The 25,459-nt window shown below is 43.6% G+C and overlaps 2 protein-coding genes and 1 non-coding gene across 3 annotated transcripts; 2 read left to right on the top strand and 1 right to left on the bottom strand.

Annotated features, from left to right (window-relative positions):
- Nucleotides 1-2,660: 2,660 nt before the first annotated feature.
- Card6 (caspase recruitment domain family member 6) lies at nucleotides 2,661-14,060 on the bottom strand. Its single transcript, XM_032898824.1, is given in 3 exon segments — nucleotides 2,661-6,749; nucleotides 9,065-9,592; nucleotides 13,593-14,060. Coding segments are annotated over 3 exon segments (3,360 nt in total). The 5' UTR covers nucleotides 13,876-14,060; the 3' UTR covers nucleotides 2,661-4,200.
- Nucleotides 14,061-22,858: 8,798 nt separating this feature from the next.
- Nucleotides 22,859-24,903, top strand: Rpl37 (ribosomal protein L37). Its single transcript, XM_032898823.1, has 4 exons — nucleotides 22,859-22,966; nucleotides 23,550-23,685; nucleotides 23,867-23,951; nucleotides 24,792-24,903. The coding sequence occupies exons 1-4, from the start codon at nucleotides 22,964-22,966 to the stop codon at nucleotides 24,859-24,861; spliced, it is 294 nt and encodes a 97-aa protein (XP_032754714.1). The 5' UTR covers nucleotides 22,859-22,963; the 3' UTR covers nucleotides 24,862-24,903.
- On the top strand, nucleotides 24,633-24,712 carry LOC116897623. Its single transcript, XR_004387604.1, has one exon. It is a non-coding gene; the product is annotated as a small nucleolar RNA SNORD72 (small nucleolar RNA).
- Nucleotides 24,904-25,459: the final 556 nt, after the last annotated feature.

Here is a 25,459-nt window from a genome sequence, read left to right as displayed (position 1 = left end):
ACATTTTACCCAACATGTGTATGACTATTAATTTAATCTGAAGAGATTGGAATCAATGCCAGAAGATGGAGCTGGATTACTTGTGGAGGTCCGCTACACATTTTTCTCCTTCCTCTGTGAATTAACATAGGTTGATGAATAAATCCATTTTTAGCAAGTGTCTTTGGGTATTTAAAAAGAATTACCTTAATTAATTGAAGAGATATTTTTACTGTATTTCCTCTTTAAAGAAGAGCATCATGTGTCAGCCCACAAAAAGAGTTAAATGGACCAAGTTTGGAAAATCTAGGTAGACGTTATGTGTAAGCATGGCAAGCATCCAGGAGATGGCAGTATAATAACGCTTTTCAAAATGTCTCTGAGGAAGGGAACCATTCTACCGAAAATCCAATCTATAAATTGTCTCTCTCTCTCTCTCTCTTTTGTTTCTCTCTCTCTCTCTCTTTATTTGAGATATATCACATGATGTAGCCTAGGCTAGCCTCAAACTCACTATGTCCAGATTTCAAATTCTAGATCTTCCTGCCTCTGACTCACTTTCTCAGTTTTCAGCACCTTATCCTTCTGTGTCTGGTAAGACTTAAACTACTCTGAACTTCAATTCAAATATGGGATGCCAGGAGAAGAAATAAAAGCATGAACTGAAGGTGGGGGTAGGAAGCATACCCGTGTTGAAGTTTCTACAGGACGGGTTGACTTGATTAGACCCTGTATGACTGTGCGTGGAGGGTTAGAAGGTTCAGGTCTGAGTCCAGGTTGTCTGGGACTGCCTTTATGTCCTTTAACCCCTATCTATCTGTCTCTTCCTTTCCCAGTTGCTCACCTCCCTGTTTCACCGAGCATCCATCGTTGTGACTATTGTTTTGAAATGTTCACAGAAGACTCTGGATACTTGTCAATCCAAAGTCTAGTAATATTATCAGATGCGTCTGCAGTCTCTAAAAGAGACTACTGCACTGTAACCCACATACCTGATGCTCCAACTAAAGTATTTTGAAGACTTGTTAATTTATGAGTGCCTGCACACCAAAAGAGGGCATCAAATCCCAATGTAGATGGTTGTGAGCCACCATGTGATTGCTGGGAATCAAACCCAGGACCTCTGGGAAAGCAGCCAGAGCTCTTAAGTGCTGGACCATCTCTCCAGCTCCAAGCCAAGTGCTTTAGATTATTACTTTATTTTCTTCTGTTACAAAATGTCACAAAACTGTTACTAAGTTAGAACATGGTATTAAGGTTAACTCAAAGCCGTGCTCCAGGGTCATGATCACTGGTGTTTAATTCCAGAATAAATTATCTCATTCCCTTTAAGATAAATTAGCAGCAAGCATAAACACACTTAAAGCCTATTCATCTTTAATCTTTTTTAACCGTAATTTCGTTCTAGTCTTCTGTTAAACTGTTTGCTTGCTTCCTCCCGCAGTTGCCAATCAGAATGTAGTTTTTCTGTGTCCTTTGTCTTCAAAAACTCCCTATATGCATTTGGGGCTGCCCTTTCAGAACTGTTTTTCTCCTGGCAGGTATCAAGCAGGCTCCATACAGACTCTCGGTTTGAACTTTGGTTGTGCTGAGTGGTGTTTGGGTCTTTACCACATAATGAGAGGGACTTTCACCTGAGAAACTGCCTTCACCTGATTATGTTTTTTTGTTTGTTTGTTTGTTTTTTTTTTTTTTGTCCCAGCTATAGAAACCCTATGATGACAACTCAAGCTGGCCTACAACGCCAGTTCTCCAGTCTTTGCTTCCCTGGTGCTGAGATCACATATCTATGCCAAAATGCAAAGCACCGAATTTCCATGGTTTTGTTTATTTGTTTGTTTTATGAAGATCTCCACTTCATAACAAAGAGCTCTGGAGACTCAGAAAAGTAAAAGTGAGTTTATTTTATAATCTTGTACATTCTGGCAAACAAAAGCAGGGGACAAATCGAGCACAAAGAGCAGTTTTATAGCCCAGAACAGAGGTCTCTTCCTTCTTTACTGCACTGGCCGAGTGACATTTTTCTGCTTCTCAACCCACATGATGTGTGGGTTAATTTACATGTTTTATACCCTGCTTATTTTAAGGCTTTCTAGGACCATAAACTTTATGTCCAAAAGTCATTAGGCAAGCTTGACTCAGTCATTTTCTTCTCTAAACTTTTGTGTTTGGGTGGGGGTAGCTAGACTAGCCAATGCCAGCAGGGCCCAGACTTAAGTGAGCTGGCTTAGTTGTTCTGAGAATGAACCGTTTTATTTTACTTCTTACATTTATCATTCAAAAGACAGAATTGTCAGGCAAAATTAAATACTCACATACATTGCCCACTATTTATTTTTTCATCTTTACAATAATCATGAGAGATTAAATACTCTGAAAACAATATTAATTAACACATGTATAAACACATTATTGTGATATTAGGCTATTCTCAGACACAAATGATTCCTTTCAAGAGGTGAATCGCTATCCATGGCTAATATGATTTTTCTTTGAGACTTTGACAGCCATTTTTTTCCCCTGATTGACTTCTTAGAACTATTTTACTATTTAAAATTAGATTTATAGGGGTGGGCGGCCTAGCTCAGTGGGTAAAACACATAGGGCTAAGAGGAAAGAACAGACTCTACAACATTGTCTGATGGCCTCCACATACATGCTGTGGCACGCATGTGCACACACACAACATATGCATACAATAATAAAATTAAATTTTAAGTCAAAAAATTAAACAGTCATAAGTTCAAAAATGTGACATTTAGTCCAATTTATAAATCTTACTTTATTTCTTAATGAGGCAAATTTTGAAATCTTCCTTAAGGAGGATAGTTTTTGTGTCTTGAGACCTGGTCTCACTATGTGCTGCTGGCTTGAACCTTGATTTCCCTTCCTCGGTCTCTTAAGTGTAAGGTCACAGTTGTGTTCCCACATGTTCAGATAATGTAGCCTTTTATTGACTCTTGGTGACACTTAAAAACTAAGAGCAGCTCTGGTTAAATATCTGAATCAAATATATTCTTTTTTAACACCGCTAACTACGAGAAGTTATCCAAATGTTCAGAACAATATGAGTCTACAAAAATTATAACCCTCTCAAACATTACTTATAGGCTTTGTAAATTCATCTCGATATTTTCAATTAACTCTAAAATTAAAAACTAACACATTTCTGACTTCAAACCATTAAACTAATATATCAGAACCCCTAATGAGCTAAATTTTCTTAGCTATTATATAAAGAATGATACATATACAAATCAGTACCAAGGTTAATGTAAAATTGGATGTTTTGCTGATCATTCATTATTTCCGCCTATAAGGGATAAATGTGATAGTCTTATCAAAGATTGGGGCTATTACCAGAAGCAAGCTGATTTGACTGTACCAATGGTGCAGAGTATCTGCTCAGTGGCTGATCATAAACCCAAAACCAAGGCACCTCTGAAGCAGCCTTTCTTCAACACAGCTAAGCTGAGCTCCACGTTTTCATCACTTTATAATTACACAGTTTGTCACACACAGGGCTATCAGACAGATCCCATTCCTTGGGTTCAAATCTCGAATCATCTAATAGTGAGGGTTGGACTCACTGAGTTTATGTAGCCTTAGATTCCACTGTTTCTCATCTTGCATTTATGATTTTTGACAGTTCCATACCTGTATACGATGACCTTATCTATCCTCAGCTCTTCCCCACCCTGCTCAGCCTAACACCCACCCACTCCTTCCTGCTCCTTTAGGGGGTTAGTTGTCAGTTTGGTTTGGTTGTGGTAACCCACTGAGTGTAATTAATGATGCCTTCTGGAATACTGACTGATCTCTTTGGTTTGATGTTAGATCCAACCCTTTTGTCCCCAGATGGGGTCTCATTATGTACTATGGCTGATCTAGGACTTGCTGTGTCGTTGTTATGTAGACCAGACTGGCCTCAAACACACAGAGATCTTCCCGCTTCTCCTGAGTTGGGATGACAGAGCCCTCCCATGCTAAACCCTGTAGATGTGTGCCGCCATGCCCAGCCAGATTCTACTTTTAACTGCTTTCATATTTTCCGCACTTGGATACTTTGCTATGCACTTAAGACTTTGCATAATTTTTTTTTTTTTTTGGTTTTGCTACTTTTATCAGTCTTTCACTAAAACTTTTCTTCAGACTGCTATATGAGAAGAATAACTTAAGCAAAGACCATATTTTATTTCATAGATCTCCAGAGTATGTTCTTCAACGTCTCCCTGCTCTTGGGTGGGAGGCCCTGGCCTGTGAAGGCTTGGTCTGGGATGATTTAGGCTGACTGGGTCTCTGCTGAGAAGGCTTAGACTGGGACTTCTGAGGTTTGTGTGCCGTGAACTGAGTAGATTGGGATGGGGAGGGTTTTGTTTGGGAGGACTGTAGATGAGCGGGTTTAGCATGGGAAGGCTGCACGTGAGTGGGGTTAGCATGAGAGGGATTTGAATGAGAGGGTTTAGCAAGGGAGGGATGGGGATGATGGGAGTTAGCTTGGCTCCAAGAGGTCTGAGAGGGAGTGGGTTTAGCTTGGAAGGCCTGAGAGTGAGTGGGTTTAGCATGGGAAGGCTGCACATGAGTGGGGTTAGCATGAGAGGGATTCAGATGAGTGGGTTTAGCATGGGAGGGATGGGGATGGTGGGAGTTAGCTTGGAAGGCCTGAGAGTGAGTGGGTTTAGCATGGGAAGGCTGCACATGAGTGGGGTTAGCATGAGAGGGATTCAGATGAGTGGGTTTAGCTTGGGAAGGCTGGGAGTGAGAAGGCACGGGTTGAAAGGGCTTAGGCTGGAAGTGTTTGCTCTGGAAGTTGGGTGGATGGGAGGCAGATGAATGTTTATTCCCAGATGTAGATTGAGAGCCTGGTTTGAAAGCCAGATCTGAAGGCCTCCCCTGTGTTGTTCGTTGGGCTTCTTGATGAGAAGTGGGTATTATTCGTTCTTGAATGGCTCCTGCTGGCTGACAGGGCTGAGGGTGTGGATGTTTAATATGGGACTGTGTCCTTATAGATTTTCCAGCTGCTTTAGTCAGCTGCATCCCCTGGGCACGGGGCTTTCAGGTGTGGCTTCCTGTGGCTTTGTTGCTTGCAACCAGAGAATGTATGAGACCAACGGAGGGCGCTATCCCAGACCTCAGAGTTCTGATGTCTGCCTGTTCTCCTAGGGATGAAGTCTGTCTCTGCGATCTCCCAAATGGTCCATTCTGATTCTGCTGAGACTTTGCTGAACAATTTGTGAATCTTCCCCTTGAATAACATCTCCAGGGTTGGAAATATTTAATACTAAAGTTTTGACCTCTGCTGTGAACACTTGTATTCTGGTGTGGGAATGGAAAGAACCACTTAGCCCTCTGCTGTGATCCGAAGTGGGAGCCCATAATCCAGGGGGCATTCAAAGGAACGTGGTAAAAGTTACCTCCAGCCTTGATGGGCATAGGCCATGGGTGTGCTGGATAAGGCATGTATACTGGAGTCTGATGGAAAACCGGAGCATTCTGACCGTCGTCACATTGAGCCCCTGGCTCTCTGATTGGCTCCTGAGCTCCGCTTTCAGCCGGGCTTTTGGTCTGACTACATGGTTGTTGGTTTTCACCTTCAACTGTTCTGGGGGAAACTTGAATATCTTGAGTAACTTCAAAGTCTTGGTCTACCTGAATGCCCAGCTCCCTGGCCAGAGAGGCCATCTCTTCAAGGGACACACATCTGAGTGGAGAGAACATTACTTCCTGGAGGGCAGCTTGAAGGGCCTCCATAGTCTTCCTTCTATCCCCAGCTTCCTCAGCTTCCCAAAACAGTAGCTGAGATGGCTTCAGTTTTAGGATCCTTTGGAAAATCTGGGCTTCTTCACTCTCCTTAGCCTGGGGACTGAGGATAAAGTAGCACCGTTCAATGGTGTCCTCTCCTAAAAACATTAGCAAGTCCCATTCCTTCTCACCAAGGCAGTCTGTGAAAAAGAAAAGACCGGAGGAAACTTCTACCAGGAAACCAAATTGTATCCAAAAGCTTTCTAAATCTCCACGAAGGTTGGCCACAGCAACAGGTTTCTGGAAAGCACGCGGGCTTTCCTTCAGCAACTTGTCAGGAAAACACCATGTCACTTCCACCAGGCCGTCAGAAATTTGCCGAGGAAGCACAGGGACAGACAGATCCCGATGGAGGAAAAACGGGTGTGGTTTCTGCTGAGAGGAGCTGAGCAGTGTGTTAACAATTCTGGACTTGGAGAAGCTGCAGTGCCCTAGTCGCACAAAAGAGATGACAGGCATCTTTGTGAGACCCAGAAATGTGTCTGTTTCCCTGAGGGGCCCTCCTGAGGGCTGTGCTGAGGGCTGCTTTAAGTCCTTCATGGCCCCTACCATTAAGAGGTTTTTGTTGTTCTCAGCATCTGGCAGTAGCAGGGGAAGAGCAAACTGGCATTGGTGCATGTTTGACATGACTTCACGCTGCAAGGAGCTGTCTGCACAAAGCATGCAGGCGCAGAGGACATCCAGGGGATGGATGGTTTGGGGGTCTCCAATGCCTAACTTCTCTATTCCAGCCGGCAATTCTTCTTCATTCTCTTCACCCGCCACCTCGGGCCTCAGGATAGAATCTCTGGCTGTCGAGTCTAAAGCCTGAACTTTCATCAAGAAATTCCAAGCTAAGTCTCCTGGGGTCTTGGGCGTCCACTCACATCCTCGGTCTATGGAAAACTGCCTCACGAACTCCGGGAGAAGCTTTCTGCTTCTGTCCATGTTCAAACAGGACAGGACGTGTTGAAACACTCTTTTTCTTTCTGTAAAGCAGAAAGTACTCGTTATTGACTCGTTCCCTCCCCTTAAAAGTACGTAACTGACAGTTTCATTGGCAAGAGTTGAAACAGCACGAAATGAAAGTCTCACTGCAAGCCCTCCCTGCCCTGTTTTCCTTCCAAGAGACATATAGATGTGGTGCAGTTCTGCACGTGTGTGTGTGTGTGTGTGTGTGTGTGTGTGTGTGTGTGTGTGTGTTTTTACTTTGTTTTTAGGGTTTTTGTTTTTGTTTTTGTTTTTGCTGTGATAAAGACTATTAGCTGAAGCACCTTGTGGGGTAGAGGGGTTACTTCGGCTTACAGGTTCCAACCACTGTCTATCATAAAAGGAACGTCAAGTCTGTGTAGGAAGATGCTTATGGCTGGGACTATAGACCCGACTGAAAGCTCACAGCTAGGGGACACACTATTGTGATGTGCTAAAGGAACATGTTGTCAAACCGCCTCCTGATGTAGGTAGGTTTATGCCCACACACCTGTGTTACTATCAGCCTTAATCAGAAAAGCCGCCTTCTGTAGCAAGTAAATACAGAGTCCCACAGCTGGCCCAGGAGTTGAGAATATGTGACCAGTAAGTGCTTAGCGCTTAGAAGAACACGTGTCCCTTCTATGTTTTCCAATGCACAGAGAACATCATGGAAGAAAGGACAGATGGAGACAAGACACTGTCTGCTAGGAATGGACTGCGTGGAATGGTCTCATCAGTTCAGAGCCATGTGCACAGAAATGTGCCCGTTGGCATTGTCAGGAGTGGCTGAGGGAATCTACTGGCAGCGGGTGGTTGTTAGGAGGTGAGCCTCTGGTGTAGCACCAGTGGGACCTAATAGAGGGCGGGAGATTCGTTGGGTACAGGAGAGGCTATGGGGGAGTAATAGAAGGTGGTGAATATGGCCAGAATACATAATCTTATATACATAAATGAAATTATCAATGAAGGGATTAATTAAAACCAGAAAAAAATGAATAAGGTATCCCGTACTGCATGATGGGAAGTGACTACAGAAATCAGTAAGCTGATAATCAGTGTTTACTTCTGTTCCTACAGACAGCCTCCACAGGCAAGGCTCAGGATCTGCAATTCAAGAAGCTGCAGATCAGAAATGTTATGGGAAAATAGTATGCTTGTTCTGAACAGGATGACTGACTTTGTTCTGGGGAATAGTCATATTTCCTAAAGAATAGTTACATGGAGTCTGTATTTTGCTAGTGTGAGTATTCTAGGAGCTTGGAGGGAAGAGGGAGGAGGGAGAGAAGATGTTAATGGGTGCTGGAGTGCAACAGTTAAGAGTAAGTTCTAGGTCAGGGAGACAGCCCTGTGAGGAAAGGCCCTTTCTGCCCAGCCTGATGACCAGAGTTGGATCCCTGGATTCACATGGAGAAAGGAGAAGAACGACTCCTGAGAATTGTCCTCTAGCCTCCATACCCCTCCCAACACACACACAAATAAATGACCGATGACGTAATTTAACAGCTGCCTATGCACAGAAAAGGAATGAGTAACTTCTAATATTTTGTATCACAGTAAGACATTGTTGGTTGAGAAACACTAATTTTTCTAGGTTAGCTAGCATAGAGAGCTGTTTTACTCTGTGCTTGCTTTGAGATGGGACTGCATTAGCCCAGGCTGACATCAAACTTCCCGTCTTCCTTTCCCGGTCTCCAGAGTGCTGGCATTTTCCCCTACACCCAATAAGAGATTTCTGAATGTTCCCAAACAAATCATGTCTGGGGTAAGAGACATGCCAATTACCCTCAACTGACTATTGCACATTGTCCATATTTATTCAAACGTTACACTTACACTCCGTAAATACATGTAATTATATCAGTTAAAAATAAAACATATCAAAGAATGTGTAGAGGTTGTATACAAGTATCAAGCCTCTTTCCCTCCCTCCCTCCCTCCCTTTCTCCTCCCTCCCTCCCTCCCTCCCTCCCTCTCTCAATTTTTTTGAGACAGATTTTCAGTAGCGATCCTCCCGCCCCAGCCTCTGAATGGTAGGATTTCAGGCATGAACCACCAGGCCTGGTTCACTGCGCCATTTTAAATAATCCACAGATTTTGGTAGCTGGAGGAGATCTTCAAATCTGTTTCCCTCGATCACGGAATCTTTCTACTGTACTGTCTCCCACTTCCCAGACCTGAGAACCCCTTCGTTCAATACTCTCCTTTTGAGAAAGCCAACCTAGAGAAACCCCAGGTTTCTGAGTAGCTGATTCACCCTATCATATCCCCTCTCCCTATGTCATGGCACCTTCTTACTCCATTTTAAGTTGCCTAATTAACACTGTCTCCATACCTTCAGCGCTTTTCTCCTCTTCCAATGGAACGCAGGTCTCTGAAGCGTCGTCGCAGCTACTGTCTTCACTGGAGGAGCCCATGTTTTCCTCATACTCGCATTCCTCCTCACTATCATATACAAAGCACTGTGAGTCATCGCCGGCCCCTTCCTCCAAAACATCTTCAGGGTACCCAAGAGACTCTTCATCTTCCCCTTCTTCTAAGTACAGAGAATCATCTGGCTCCTCGTATCTCTGCCCGTCGCTTAAGAGGGAGATACTTGCTGGAACTTCATACTCAACTCCTTTGACTGAACGTGGAGCGGTGACTTGCTGTGCACCACGCCCTTCCTGGTTCTCCCAAGAGGGTACTGCCGGTTCCCTGTGGCTACTTTCCTTGCAGGTGAAGAACTCCGGAGCTCCCAGACTGAGGCATTCTTTCTCTTCTGAGAGCTCTGCTATCTCCGGGATTATGGTCCCAAGAGAAAAGGGATCTTCCAAACCCCTGCTCACCTCGACAACCTCTCCAGTCCCCTGCGGTGGAACTTCTGAAAAAAAATAAGCATTTCATTATCACCTCTGATTTTTCCAACGTAAGAATTTTAAATTACCTTATGTCTCTCGTCCTCAAAGCATCACCCTTTCATTTTATTTCCTTTTCTTCCTTTCTTTCAAACAAAATATGTTGTCTGTGTTGACCGGGCTGGCCCAAACTCTTTTTTTTTTTTTTTTTTTTTTTTTTAACATTTTTTTTTTTTATTAACTTGAGTATTTTTATTTACATTTTGATTGTTATTCCCTTCCTGGTTTCGCCAACATCCCCTAACCCTCCTCCTCCCTTCCATATGGGCTTCCTCCCATCCTCCCCCCATTACCACCCTCCCCCAACAATCACATTCAGTAGGTATTCAGTCTTGGCAGGACCATATTCCCTTCCCTGGTGCTCTTACTAGGTTATTCATTGCTACCTATGAGGTCAGAGTCCAGGGTCAGTCCATGTATAGTCTTTAGGTAGTGGCTTAGTCCCTGGAAGCTCTGGTTGCTTGGCATTGTTGTTCATATGGGGTCTCGAGCCCCTTCAAGCTCTTCCAGTTCTTTCTCTGATTCCTTCAACGGGGGTCCTATTCTCAGTTCAGTGGTTTGCTGCTGGCATTCGCCTCTGTATTTGCTGTATTCTGGCAGTGTCTCTCAGGAGAGATCTACACCCGGTTCCTGTCGGCCTGCACTTCTTTGCTTCATCCATCTTATCTAGTTTGGTGGCTGTATATGTATGGGCCACATGTGGGGCAGGCTCTGAATGCTGGCCCAAACTCTCAAACTCAAATAGATTCATGCCACAGTCACCCCCACTAACTGGGGCTGCAGGAAGGCAATCAATCAATTTCTCTCGTTTCATTGGATGACCGAATGCCTATTTCATTTCCTCAGTAGCAACAAATCAGTTATCAGAACTTTCTTCTTCCCACGGAGGAAAAGATCAGAACAAGTGTTGCCTCTGATAGCAGCTTCACAGGGTAAACAAGCAAAAAGCAATGTATTTGTTACGAACAGTATTTAATTATACACTTGGTGCGGCGACCCACAGTCAGATTTCTTTGGGCCATTGCTAAGGAAATCTGATCCCAGTAATTCCTAACAAGTGAGACAATTACTGTATTCTAGAAATAGTAAAAGCTACTTTTCTAGGAGTATGAGGCTTGGGAAAGTTAGTTTTCAACTGTCAACACTACTTAGAGTTACCAGGGAAGAGAATCTCAGATGAGGAGTTTCCTGCATTGAGTTGGTCACTGGGCAAGGCTGTGAGGAATTGATTCAAATTAACTGTTCTGGGAAGGCCCAGGCTAGCCACTGTGGGTGGTAGTAATCCCTAGGCTGGAGTCCAACCTGCATTAGGTACAGAACCCAAGCTGAGCTCCAGCAAGCATGTCTGCATTCTTTCGTCTCTGCTCTTGACTGTAGAAATGATATGACGAGCTCTCTCAAGCCTCTGCCTCTGTGACATCTCCCACAGTGAGAAATATAACCTATAATTATAAACTAAAAATAAACCCACAAACACTGCTTGTTTGTCAGAACAGAGACTGGAAAGAAACTAGAACAAAACCTGTCCTACAGTAAGGATCATGAGCACACACAGCTCCTACCTCCCTATCATCCCTTAAAATCATCCTGGCCCATCTTTTAGATTACTTTTTTTTTTTTTTTTTTAAGGAGTTACAACTCCCTCTAGTGATCATTTCCTGAATTGCTGAACAATACGGTAGAATTGTTGCCCCTCCCCCATGTCATGAGTTATCTTTGGCAACATGTCATTTTTTAAATTCTTTTAAGATTTATTTATTTATTTTACGTGCATACACTGTGGCTCTCTTCTTTTTAAATTGGATTTTTTTTATTTATTTACATTTCAAATGTTATCCCCTTTCCCGGTTTCCCATCCATAAACCCCCCTATCCCATCCTTCTCCCCCTTCTTCTATGAGGATGACCCCCTGCATCCACCACTACTTCCTGCCTCCCTGCCTTGACATTCCCCTACACTGGGGGATTGTGCCTTGGCAGGACCAAGGCTTCTCCTCCCATTGGTGCCCAACAAGGCCTGCTGCTCTCTTCTGACACATCGGACGAGGGCATCGGATCCCATTACAGACGGTTGTGAGCCTCCATGTGGCTGATGGAAACTGAACTCAGGACCTCTGGAAAAGCAGTCTGTGCTCGTAACTGTTAATTCATCTCTCTAGCCCCACAATATGTCATTTTTAAAGATGCTATAAATTTCTATTAGTTCTTACTAACCATACAATTCTTTGTGGAATTCTCTCTCTCTCTCTCTCTCTCTCTCACACACACACACACACACACACGTGTGCACACTTCCCTCTCTCCTCAAGCTAGTCTTTCTATTCCCAAAAGGTGCTCTCTCCTACTTCCTTGTCATACATATTTAATATGCATATAGAGAAATGTAGGTTCCACATATGAAATTTTAAAAAAGACCAAGCAAAGATAATTAGGTGATAAAAAAGGACAGAATGCAGGTAAAGATTATGTGCATCATGAAAGAAGATATAAGCTATTTTTATTTAAAAATTTTTTTAAAATGGATCCCACCTGGGTGGGGACTCATCCCATATGCAGCCACCAAACCCAGACACTATTGCTGATGCCAAGAAGTGCATGCTGACAGGAGCCTGATATGGATGTCTCCTGAGAGACTCTGCCAGAGCATGACAAACACAGAGGCGGATGCTTGCAGGCAACCATCAAACCGAGCACTGGGACCCTAATGGAAGAGTTAGGGGAAGGACTGAAGGAGCTGAAGGGAATTGCAAGTCCATAAAAAGAACAACATTACCAACCAACCAGACCAAACCCCCCGCCCCCCGGCAGAGCTCCCAGGGACTAAACCACCAACCAAAGAGTACACATGGAGGGACCCATGGCTCCAGCTGCCTATGTAGCAGAGGATGGCCTTGTCTGGCATCAATGGGAAGGGAGGCCCTTGGTCCTGTGAAGGCTCAATGCCCCAGTGTAGGGGAATGCCAGGGTGGTGAGGTGGGAGTGGGTGGGTGAGTAGGATGTAGAAACAGAGAGGAGGGAGGATAAGATAGGGGGTTTGAAAGGGGAAACCAGGAGGGGGATAACATTTGAAATGTAAATAAATAAAATAACCAATAAATTTTTTTTCACACAATTATTTTCTGAGAGGGATTAGGATAGGGAAAAATATAGACAAAATATATTATATTTTTAAAAAACCTACTTCCTTCTCCCAGTTTGAACTCCATTATAGTTTCTTCCCCCTCTGTTATGTGAATAAGTAAATTAAAATGTAATTAAAAGTCAAAAAGTCGAAGACTTAAAACCCTGAGTGAAGTTCTGTGGCTTCATGGACATTCTAACTATATAGACATTCACAGCAATGGAAAGTTTGGGACTGGACACATTTTTTGAGTGGCTTCCTAAAACTAGCTGTGTTTTACTTGTGAACTAACGAGAATAAGCAGATTTTTTAAGAAAGAAAAAATGAGCATGTTTCGATTTCAAGGCCTTAAAACCTTTATCGTTACTCAAATGGAGAGACTATACTTCTACACTTCTAAACTGCTGTTCTCATCACAGAGAATAGGATGCTACTGATCGTCCAACTGCTTCACTTAAAACATGGTCCCTGTGCCTTCCCTTTAGGGTGTTTATCCACAGGCACTGCCTGAGGTCTCTGAGAAGGTAAACATCGCCAAATTTACTCACACAAACAGTAGAGCCCTAGATGGGGCCAGTATCAACAGGTGTGCTCTTTCCAAGTCCCTGCCAAAGGGGCATCGATGGTAGTTCAAAGGCTGCTGGTACTGTGTGACCAGCCATTACGTGGCTCCTGAATCAGTGAGATCCACTGCTCCCTGCTTTAGAAGCTACACACTTTCTGTTTCACCTTTCAGTAAAAATCTTCTCAGGACATCAAATCCAAACAACAGGCAACAATTCTTTTTCTCTTCCAGAAAATCCGCTTCCTCCCCACTTGGCTTCAAAATTTAAAAATTCAACTTACCCTGCTTTAAACCCAAGGTGGAAGCTGACTCTGGAAAGGCATTAGACAGATACTTGAGGAAACAACAACAGCTGTCTTCTCCCTTCTTCTGGATCAAAATTAACAGCTTCCGGCTTTTCTTCAGAGGGTCTGTAATTGCCTCTAGAGTCTCATACTCCTCCTCAGAAATCAGTCTCCGAGAGGTTAACGTGTCCAAGATAGAGTCTGGATCTTGTTGGAGGACACTGAGCAACTTTGTTCGTTGTTTTTCTATGATTTCTGAGGAAGCACCCTCTGAAGCCATGGCTTTCCACAAACCAGGAAATGGATCAAGTCATTCTGGCACAGAAAGAAATCTGTGTTAACAAAGAAAGACAGAAATCCTACTTAGCAAAGATAAGATAAACATGCCAAAAATACCTTCTGTTGGAGAGGGCAGAGAGGAACAAACACTGGAAGGGAAGTCAGCCCGGAGCACTCTGTGGTTTCCTGTTGCTGAACCTTTATCTGATTGTTCATTGCGCATGCGTGTGTGTGTGTGTGTGTGTGTGTGTGTGTGTGTGTGTGTGTGTGTGTGTGTGTGTGTGTGTTACACTTACTGAGAACAGAATCCAAGGTCTCACGCTGTTTCTACTACTGATCTACATCCATGACTTACTCTCTGCTCTTTTTTTTTTTTTTTTTTTTTTTAAAGATTTATTTATTTATTACATATAAGTACACTGTAGCTGTCTTCAGATACACCAGAAGAGGGCATCAGATCTCTTTACAGATGCTTGTGAGCCACCATGTGGTTGCTGGGAATTGAACTCATGACCTCTGGAAGAGCAGTCGGGTGCTCTTAACCACTGAGCCATCTCTCCAGCCCTCTCTGCTCTTTTTGATGGCTAGACTAAATTTCACTAATACTGGGCAGTGGGGGAGACAAATAACCCTATTAAAAATGGGGTTCAGAGCTAAACAAAGAATTCACAGCTGAGGAATGCCGAATGGCTGATAAACACCTAAAGAAATGATCAACATCTTTAGTCATAAGGGAAATGCAAATCAAAACAACCCTGAGATTCCACCTCACACCAGTCAGAATGGCTAAGATCAAAAACTCAGGTGTCAGCAGATGCTGGCGAGGATGCGGAGAAGGAGGAACACTCCTCCATTGTTGGTGGGATTGCAGACTGGTACAACCACTCTGGAAATCAGTCTGGAGGGTCCTCAGAAAATTGGACATTGAACTACCTGAGGACCCAGCTATACCTCTCTTGGGCATATACCCAAAAGATGCCCCAACATATAAAAAAGACACGTGCTCCACTATGTTCATAGCAGCCTCATTTATAATAGCCAGAAGCTGGAAAGAACCCAGATGCCCATCAACAGAGGAATGGATACAGAAAATGTGGTACATCTACACAATGGAGTACTACTCAGCTATCAAAAGCAATGACTTTATGAAATTCATAGGCAAATGGATGGAACTGGAAAATATCATCCTGAGTGAGGTAACCCAATCACAGAAAAACACACATGGTATGCACTCATTGATAAGTGGATATTAGCCCAAATGCTCGAATTACCGTAGATGCAGAGAACACATGAAACTCAAGAAGGATGACCAAAATGCGGATGCTTCACTCCTTCTTTAAAAGGGGAACAAGAATACCCTTAGGAGGGGATAGGGAGGCAAAGTTTAGAACAGAGACTGAAGGAACACCCATTCAGAGCCTGCCCCACATGTGGCCCATACATATACAGCCACCCAATTAGACAAGATGGATGAAGCAAAGAAGTGCAGGCTGACAGGAACTGGATGTAGATCTCTCCTGAGAGACACAGCCAGAATACAGCAAATACATAGGAGAATGCCAGCAGCAAACCACTGAACTGAGAACGGGACCCCCGTTGAAGGAATCAGAAAGGACTGAAAGAGCTTGAAGGGGCTTGAGACCCCATATGAACAACAATGGCAACCAATCAGAGCTTCCAGGGACTAAGCCACTACCCAAAGACTATACATGGACTGACCCTGGGCTCCGACCTCATAGATAGCAATGAATAGCCTAGTAAGGGCACCAGTGGAAGGGGAAGCCCTTGGTCCTGCCAAGACTGAACCCCCAGTGAACGTGATTGTTGGGGGAAGGGTGGTAATGGGGGGAGGATGGGGAGGGGAAGCCCATATAGAAGGGAAGGGGGGAGTTAGGGGGATGTTGGCCCGGAAACCGGGAAGGGGAATAACAATTGAAATGTAAATAAGAAATACTCAAGTTAATAAAGATGGAGGGGAAAAAAATACTGGGCAGTAGGGAAAATGCCACAAATGGTGGCACACACCTATGATCCCTGCATTCAGAAGGCAGAGGCAGAAAAATCTGAATTACTGCAATTTCATGGCCGGCTAGTCTTCACATGTTCTAGGCCATCCAGGACCACACAGTTAAACTCTCTCTCAATAAAACAAAGCAAGAGATGAGGTGACCATCAAATTGGGTTAGGTGTTCCTGCTCTGCCCTATACTGCGATGGCATAAATCAAAATTAAAATAAATCTAAAATTATTTAAAGAAGATATTAGATACACACAACAAATATACATATAAAATATCCATTCCAAATGTATAATAACAGAAAAGCAAAAATAACCTAAATTTCCATAAATCGGAGATCTGTGAAATAAATAACAGTAAAATACCAAAGAACTATTAAACTGGTAAAAGGTTTTACTAATTTGTGAGACATCGTGCGGGTGCTCGGAACTGACCCGATTCCCCCTGGGAGAGAAGCCAGTGTTCTTAACTGCTGAGCCATTTCTCCAGCTTCCTGCTAGACTCTTTCAAAGGATAAAGTGGAGCCTAACAGTGATGATAAACACATAGTATTATTTTGGAACATAGCAAGGTACCGATCCCATTTAAAAAAAGAAACAGGGCAAGATAACACATACCTTTAAGCCCAGCTCTGGGAGGCAGAGGCAGGTGGATTTCTGGGAGGCAGAGGCAGGTGGTTCATGGCCAGCCTGGTCTACATAGCTCCAGACCATCCAGGGATATATAGTATGATACATATAGTATCATCTCAAAATTAGACAAACAAACAAACAAACAACAAAAACAAGCAGTACGTAAGCTAGGCATGGTGGCATACGCCTTTAGCTCTGGGGAGGCGGAAGCAGAGAGATACCTGTGAATTGGAGACTGTTCTACATACCAAGTTTCAGGTTAGCTAGAGTAGCGCAGTGAGACCCTGTCTCAGAAAAACAAAACGAAGACAGTCTGCGCACGGCGAATGTCTACAGCACACATAGCAAACATTTTTATAAGAAGATAATCAAGACAGTCCAGATTTTAATACTGGCTACTTCTGAGGATCAGATTATGAACAGGTTTATATTTTGTACTTTAAGCACTAATACATTTTAGTGCTGGAGAGAAGGCTCGACAGTTATGAGCACTTGCGGCTCCCACAGAGGACCTTGGTTTGATTCCCAGCATCCTCATGATGGCTCCCAACCTGCTGTTGACTCCACTTCCAGGAAGTCCAGTGCTCTCTTCTGGCACCAGGCAAACGTGTACTGCACATGCACACATGGAGGCAAAACACTCATGCACATAGAATAATTTTTTAATTTATATTAATTTTTTTGAGATAGGATCTCTCTCATGTAGCCCTGCGGTCCAGGAACTCATTATGTAGACCAGGCTAGCCTGAGACTTACAAAGACACACTTACCTCTGCCTCCCAAGTTTCTGTAATTAGAGGCATGTGCCACAACACACAGCAAAAATTGTAATTGTTTTTATTAGCAGACATTTTCTCATTTTTATTAAAATCATATCATTGGTCTTTAACTATAATTATGTAGTTCGTGGGAATGAAAACAACCTAAATATCAGTATGAAAATAGATAAACTGTGGAATTTCATTAAAATATTTTTTAAGACTTTTATTACGGCCAGGTGGTGGTGGCACATGCCTTTATTCCCAGCATTTGGGGGGCAAACAAATCTGAGGTGGAGGCCAGCTTGGCCTATGGAGTGAGTTCCAGGACAGCTAGGGCTACAAAGAAAAACCCTGTCTCAAGAAGCAAAAACAAAACTAAACAACATGACAGACATGTCTGTCTGTCTTTCATACGTGTGCAGGAACACCCAAGGGCAGAAGGCATTAGATTCCTGGAGTTTCAGGTAGTTATAAGTTGCCTGATGTATGTGTGTGTGTTGGGAAATCAAACTTGAATCCTCTGGAAGAGCAGCAAGTGAAGTTAATTGCTGAACTATCTCTCTGCCCCTTTATTTATTTATTTTTTTAAAAAACGATTTATTTATTTATTTTATGTATGTGAGTACACTGTCACTGTCTTCAGTCACACCAGAAGAGGGCGCCAGATCCCATTACGGATGGTTGTGAGCCACCATGTGGTTGCTGGGAATTGAACTCAGGACCTCTGGAAGAGCAGTCAGTGCTCTTAACCGCTGAGCCATCTCTCCAGCCCTCTGCCCCTTTATTTAATATACTATACAGCACTCAACAGGAAAAAGTTCAATCCCCTACAATGTAGAAAAATCATTGGAGTATGAAGGAAAAGCTAAAGGTCCCCAAGGATCACACCCAGCATGGCATCCTTTTAAAACATTAAAACTGAATGTGTGTGTGTGTGTGTGTGTGTGTGTGTGTGTGTGTGTGTGTGTGTGTACCTCACATGCATGTGTATGCAAGTACACATGCAAACCCCCAGCTCTAGGAATATTCATGAAGTCATTAAGATGTTATTAGATGGGCAAAGTAGACAGAAGGATGAATTACTCAATTGCAACAATTGCAAGGCAGCCTGGCCCACCTCAGAAAACCCATCACTAGCCAGGCACGGTGGCCCACACCTTTAATCCCAGCACTTGGGAGGCAAAGGCAGGCTAAATGCTATCTATGTATTGAAGGCTTCCCTGGTCTACATAACAACTTCCTAGCCAATGAAGGCTACACAGTGAGGTCCTGTTTCAACCCTCCACAGAGAAAACACACACACACATACAAACATGTGCAAAGAAATAATAAATATGATAAATATACGGTTCAGAATTATACTTATTCAAGTGGGGGGAAGACAGGACAGGTACAAAATGAGATGAGTAGAGGAGCCTATGTAGTTTGATGCAAGGTTTCTTGGGATAAGTTACTGTTTTTATTAGAAAGAAGTGATACGTAAACAAAGGTAGGCAGACAGAATCAAGGTAATTAACATATTCAACGCCTTGCTTATTTACTTATTTTTCTTGTCTAGCTGCAAGGTCTGGTCCTCTAACTGCTCCCTAGTTTCCGATGCTCACAAGTTTAATAAAGAGATTTTGTTGCTTGTCTCTTAGTCAGTCTTTTATTGCTGTGTAGAGACACTGTGACCGCAGCAACTCTGACAAAAGAAAGCATTTAATTGGGACTTGCAGCTTCAGGAGTTTAGTCTGTTGTCAACATGGAGGGGAGCATGGCAGCATGCGGGCAGACACGGTGCTAAAGTAGCTGAGAGTTCTAGATCCAGATCTGCAAGCAGCAAAACAGACACTAGGCTCTACCTTGTGTCTTTGAAACCTCAGAGCCCCCAAACCACCAGGGATACACTTCCTCTAATAAAGGCCACACCTCTAATCCCTCTTAAGTGGTGTCACTCCCTGAAGGCCAAGCATTCAAATATGATGGCGAGACTCTATTATTAAAGACAACACTCTCTTATGCCATCAAACAGAGGAGTTGAGCTGGTGCCCAACCAGAAGCTTCACCCTTACTGACTAATACTCGTGGTACAGAATGTGTTTTGCACAGAAGCAGAGGTAAGAAGCAGTCATCAACAGCACTAAGCCTATGAGTTACTACACTAACCTCCTGGAAAGATATAATGGTATAACAGTGACATAAATATGGGCATAACCAACTTTCTGATGGAACTTAAGGCCCACTCCATGAGATGGCACCATACCTGACGTGCATGGGTGGCCAAGAACCTGAGACTAGATCGGTCACAGGCTTAGGGGGCATTGACTTCTTTTACTCTGCTAAAAGAGCACAAGAATGTCACAATTCCTAGTGACATGTTGCTATACCCATAGATGAGCACCTGGCTCAACCCACATCAGACAAACTTCTTTCTGCAGTTGGGCGCTAACAGAGACCCACAGTTGGACAAAGAATGAGAGATTTTGGAGCATACCTTCCTAAATGGGATGTCTTCATCATACCCCTCCCTCCTTTCCAGGCTCAGGGCCCTATGTGGAAGGGGAGATGGAAAGTACCAGAAGTGATGGATGACTTCCAAGGAAACAGTGACTTTCAGATACAATAGGACTGATGCATGTTTGAACTCACAGAGGCTGGGGTAGGGTAGCACCTACAAAACTTGCACAGGTTCAAGCCAGACAGGGGGCATGGCCATGAGAGAGGGGAGTGAACATTGCTGGCAAAAGGAGAAACTGGTTTCCTCCAAAAGAGTCTCACTGCATATATCAACAACATTTCAGGGCAGGCCCCATGCCCAGGAGATCTTTTGATCTTTTATTTTTGATCTTTTATTTGTTTGTCTTGGTTTTCATTTTTGTGTTTTTGTGGCAGGAGTGGGGGTAGATGAGGGTTTTGTTTCTTGCTTGTTTTTTGTTTGTTTATTTTTAAAGGAGAGAGAAAAACATAAACTTTGATGGGTAGGGAGTTGGGGAGAATATGAGAGAAATTGGAGGAGAAAAACAGAATCAAAAGATATCACATTAAAATATTTTTCAGTTAAAAAATGTATTTCTTCAAGAAAGAACGAGGAGGAAAATGAAATCCGACCTACTGCCAACTGTTGTTGGTCAAACTTGATGGTTTTTAGCCAGGTGATGGTAGTGGTGGTGCAGGCGTTTAATCCCAGCACATGGGAGGCAGAGGCTGGCAGATTTCTGAATTGGAGGCCAACCTGGTCTACAGAGTGAGTTCCAGGACAGCCAGGGCTACAAGAAGAAACACTGTTTCACAAAGAGAGAGAGAGAGAGAGAGAGAGAGAGAGAGAGAGAGAGAGAGAGAGAGAGAGAGAGAGAGAGAGAGAGAGAGAGAGAGAGAGAGAGAGAGAGAGAGAGAGGAGAGAGAAGAGAGAAACCCACAGAAAAGATTCTTTTTTCGAGCAGGACCTTAGCAGGACCATAAGTGCAGGATACAGGATTAACCTGCTCTTTATAGCTGCCAAAAAGTAAAATGGTAGCGGGTGAGTACCTAGGCTGAAATTCTTCATCTGAAGCTGGGTGTGGTGGCACACTCCTTTAATCCCTTGGCTCCAGAAGCAGAGGCACACAGATCTCTATGAGATCTCCATGAGCCCAGTTTTCAAAGCTAGTTCCAGGCCAATCAATGATAGAGACCTTGTCTCTAAAAAACAAAACAAAAATGGTTCACTGTTTCAGAAACTGACAAACTGGGTGTGGTTAGCTTATGTCTGTACTACCTGCCAGCACCTGGGAGGCTGAGGCAGGAGGATTACTTGGCTTCAAGAGTTGAGGTCACCCTGGGCATAAACCTGCATAAACCCTGTCTTAAAAATGTAAAAGAAAACAAAAAAAGAAAAAGTAATGTTCCGCTGCTGCTGACCTACCTAAACTTAACAGTTGGGTAGAAACCTGGAAACTTTGAAGGGGCTTCCTAGACCCCTGGAGCATGAATTTCAGGACAAAAATTGATGTGGTATCCAGCACACCAAAAAGAACTATCTCACATTAGCAGGAAGAAAAAATTATTTCACTGTCTGATGTCTTCAGCTGTAGGTTTGTCTTTGGATAAGGACAGTGACATCATACCTCTCAGGGGTGGGCTCGTTGGTGGTTAACGCCCATCCCACCCTTTCTTCAGTAATCTCATTGGTCATAGTCCGTGCTGTAGACTCAGCGACTCCATGACCCCACCCCAAAAGAGCTGTTTAATACTCACAGCATGTGTTAGGTTACATGATAAATAGTGAGGTCGCAGATAGCATTAAGGTTTCAGATTAGCTAACCTTGAGATGGAGAAATTATCTAGGTGGAGTGGATGTAATAACAAGGGGTCTTAAATGGAGAAGGACTCAGAAAAGGGTAATATACAATGTGAGGGAGGTTATTACTGCCCTGCAAGATGGAAGACAGAAATTAAACGGAGACCGGGACAGAGCTCACTTCAGCACTACGTTTTAACTGTCAATGGTTTAAAAATTATGTTAAAAACACTTATGAGAGTCAAAAGATTTTTATATGCAACACATTTTTGTTATCTGTAGGTACAACAGCACGAGTGGATCTCTAAAATTTATTTCCCGTAACTGAAACTTTGCACCCATTGACTAAACCTGTGTAGCTTCATGCCACTAAATTTATAGCAACTTGTCATCCAGTCTCCTGAGATTTATTTATAGTTCAGTTAACCATTTGAATGCTTGTTTTCTTTCTCTTGGGTGTGCCCTATCTCCTCTGATTCCAGCTTACTACTTCTGAGTGGAAAGGATTATGCATTTTCCTTTCAACTCCCTGTCCCTAGAAGACACTGGTATGATTTGTTAAAAACAAACAAACAAGCAAACAAAAATAAAAAACAAAAACTGCCTTAGTGTTTGCTTTGTTCTGTTGTCACATTCGTTTTAGAAAGTATGTAGATGATATGACCGAATTATTTCCCCTATTCATCAATGGTTGTATTATGTTTCTCATGTTTCATACTGGGATTGTGGACAGATAAATGCATTATTTCAAAAACGATCTAGAAAACGGTTTTACAGTACAGACTTCCAAGCTGTACTCAAGCCTTAAAGCGTCAGATTTCCAGATGGCAGAGCCCTGGAAACTGTTACTTAACAAGTTCAGCCTATGGGATCACACAATTGGCCTCTGAATTGTGAAAACAAGTCGTCACTCCGTGACTCCGCACTCTCACAAACTCTCTTTAAAGGCAAGCCAGCGGCCAAATCAAGATGAACCTGGGAAGTCTGGCTTTCCAGGCTCGGCAACCCCGTCCCAGCCGCTCGCTGCACACACGGCCAGGGGCGCCGCCACGCACAGGGTGTCCGACTTCCCTCGAGCCCCAAGACGGGAATTCAGACACGACTGCAAATACTACAGCGGAGCGAGACGGCTGCGGAGACCGAGAGCGCAACAAAAACACCGAACTTGGGCGAAAAGCCTCCTGACCTAGGAGTTTCTGGCGCCCGGGAGGGTGGAGCCACAGGCGCCAGCCACGCCTCCTATCGGTGTCACAGTCAAATTGGTTCCCTGGCTCTCTCGCTCCAACTACACCACTGCGCCGGAGGCCTGATAGTGCTGCACCGCACTCACCGGAAGTAGTTGACTGGGCGGAAGCTTATCCACAGGAAGTGGCAGGCGTACTTTCTCTTCCGGTCTCTTTGGCCTCGCCGGTGGAAGCAAGATGGTGAGTGTTGTTTCTGGGCTCTGTAAATCTCTTTCCATCCTTCTTCCCTGGGCTGTCTTGCCTGTCGCCGATGCGTGGGTGACAAGGTTCCGAGTAAAGGAGGCTGATGGGCAAGAAGACTGCATGCTGTGATCCGCAGGAACTAGAAGGATGGCTGTCCTGTGGAGAACTGAGCCCGCAGTTCTAGTGCCGCTGTGGGTCTCTTTGGGGTGTGCAGCAAACATGTTGCTGCCCCGGGTGGATGCTTAGAGGACAGGTTTGGGAACATTTGGCCCCAACCGCCGAGAAACTGGGTGCTTGTTGGCAGTACCTGGGACTGAGAGGCGGGCAGAATGTGGTCATCCTTACCGCTGAAAAACCAAGGAGGCTTCAGAGCACTGACGTCCGTGCAGAGTAGAACATTAGATCGTGTGAATAACCGGTAGTGATTTTTACCTTACTTGAGTGTGAAAAGTTTAAATCTTTACCCCGTTTTGTCCCATGTAAACTTTGTCATGTCGGCATCAGTTCTCGTTTTCCGAGAAAATGCCAGAGTGCGTTGAGAAAACAGATTTCAAAGTTGCTTTTCTTTTTTAATGTGCAGACGAAAGGAACGTCATCCTTTGGAAAGCGTCGCAATAAGACGCACACGCTGTGCCGCCGCTGTGGCTCCAAGGCCTACCACCTTCAGAAGTCGACCTGTGGCAAATGTGGCTACCCTGCCAAGCGCAAGAGAAAGTGTAAGTAGTGGCATCTTAGGGCTGGTTTTGACCTTGACCTGAGGTAGGGATGTAACAAAACACATTCGGTGGTTGGTATGTTGATTAAGTGGTTAAAACATAGTAATGACAGTACTGAGAAAACGGGCTATGCTGGATGCTTGGAGAAAAAAAAACATTTGGAATCGTACTTTCTAATTAGATAACTGGAGTGCCAAGGCTAAGAGGCGAAACACTACCGGGACTGGTCGGATGAGGCACCTAAAGATCGTCTACCGCAGATTCAGGTACAGTTTTGTTTCCGAGTCATTGGTCCTTGGTGGGATGAGAGTTCTGTTTACTTGTCACTTCCCACTCTTGGTGAATAAGGAATCCTTCTGGGGTTGGTTTTTGGCCTGAAACACCCACATTCGTCCAGACTGTATGAATGGTATCTGGGAGGCAGATTATTTGGTTCAGCCCCCACTTCTTCAGATTTTGCTCAAATGTTCTGGATACTAGTCATCAGTCCTAACAACATGGGAGACTGGGCCTTGGTGTTCCTTAAAAATCCAGGAATCTCAGCCCCCTCTCAGATTGTGCTGTGGTCTGTATTTTGACAGTTGCTATTTTGTATTTGTCTTTGTATTTACACTTTGTTTTGTGGGCTTGCTCTGTGGTGATTTGCTAGTGTTTATTAGGCTAGTGGCGTGTTTTAAGTCCAATTAACCTTATGTGCTTCATATCGCTCATCTTCTGTAGAAATGAGTGTTTCTTACCATTTAGACTTCTAAGTTGAGCAGTTTCAAAGGTTCTGTTAAACTTGGTCAGTGTTTTTCTGTTACTAAAAAAGGATGCCAGGGCCTGTCCTTTATAGCATAAAGAATAGCTTCATAAATAGTTCTTGTGGAAATTAGAAAGTTAAGCTCAAAATTGTTGAGACAGTTAACTGTAATATAATGCGTGTGTTTTGATTGGGGTAAAATACTAGCTTATCGATGATGTCCTAAAAATAAATGTCTGAACATATGAATGCTATACTGATTTCAGCATTTAACTGAGATAAGCTCATGAAGGTCTGTCTGATCAATTTGGAAGTAATGTTTGGTGTTGCTGCATTAACTTCTCTTGTCTTTAACATGGCACAGACATGGATTCCGTGAAGGAACAACACCTAAACCCAAGAGGGCAGCTGTTGCAGCATCCAGTTCATCTTGAGGATTTCAATCGATCATAAAATAAATGTTCTGGTTTCAAAAACTGGTGTTGTAAGGTATTTTAATGGCGGTTTGGTGTTTGGTTGTGTGATTGCTTTGGAAGCAGCGAGAACTGAGGAGAACTGAGAAAGCTGAGAACTGGCCCTTTGTAAATGAGGTTAGTTCATGTGAGTGAAGTTGGTAGGGGCTGGATGAATTCTCTGGGAAGATACTCTTAAGCCCGCCGTAGGTCCCCCATCGTGTTTGCTTGGCCCTGGGCATGGAGGTGAATGGGCAGGCTTGCTGGGAAAGAGGACAGTCTTTCTCTAAGCCTGAGGTGTCTTGAAATACTTGGAATCTATAAGAGGCTTGGACAAAAACAAATCTCATGGGTGCCTGCACATTTGAGTTCTTATTCATCCTGAAATTCCCTATTTTTAACATTTATGTGGATAAAGCCAAGAAAGATAAGCCTTTATTCCCAGCACTTGGCAGCAGGAGGGTCTCCGAGTTGGAGGTCAGCCAGAGCCACACGGTAAAAATTTTTAATGCTGTTTATTGTATGTAAGCTGCTAATGTAAGTGTTTGGTGCACTTTGTCCTAGTAATTTGAGACTACTA

Source organism: Rattus rattus, chromosome 3, assembly GCF_011064425.1.
Source record: "Rattus rattus isolate New Zealand chromosome 3, Rrattus_CSIRO_v1, whole genome shotgun sequence".
NCBI lineage: Eukaryota > Metazoa > Chordata > Mammalia > Rodentia > Muridae > Rattus > Rattus rattus.
Note: the sequence above shows the minus strand (reverse complement) of the source record. Positions and strands in the feature narration are given on the sequence as shown.

Coding starts and splice junctions, on each gene's coding strand:
- Rpl37 (XM_032898823.1), top strand. Junction 23,686..23,866: donor TGCCAAGCGCAAGAGAAAGT/GTAAGTAGTGGC, acceptor CTTTCTAATTAG/ATAACTGGAGTGCCAAGGCT. Junction 23,952..24,791: donor ATCGTCTACCGCAGATTCAG/GTACAGTTTTGT, acceptor AACATGGCACAG/ACATGGATTCCGTGAAGGAA.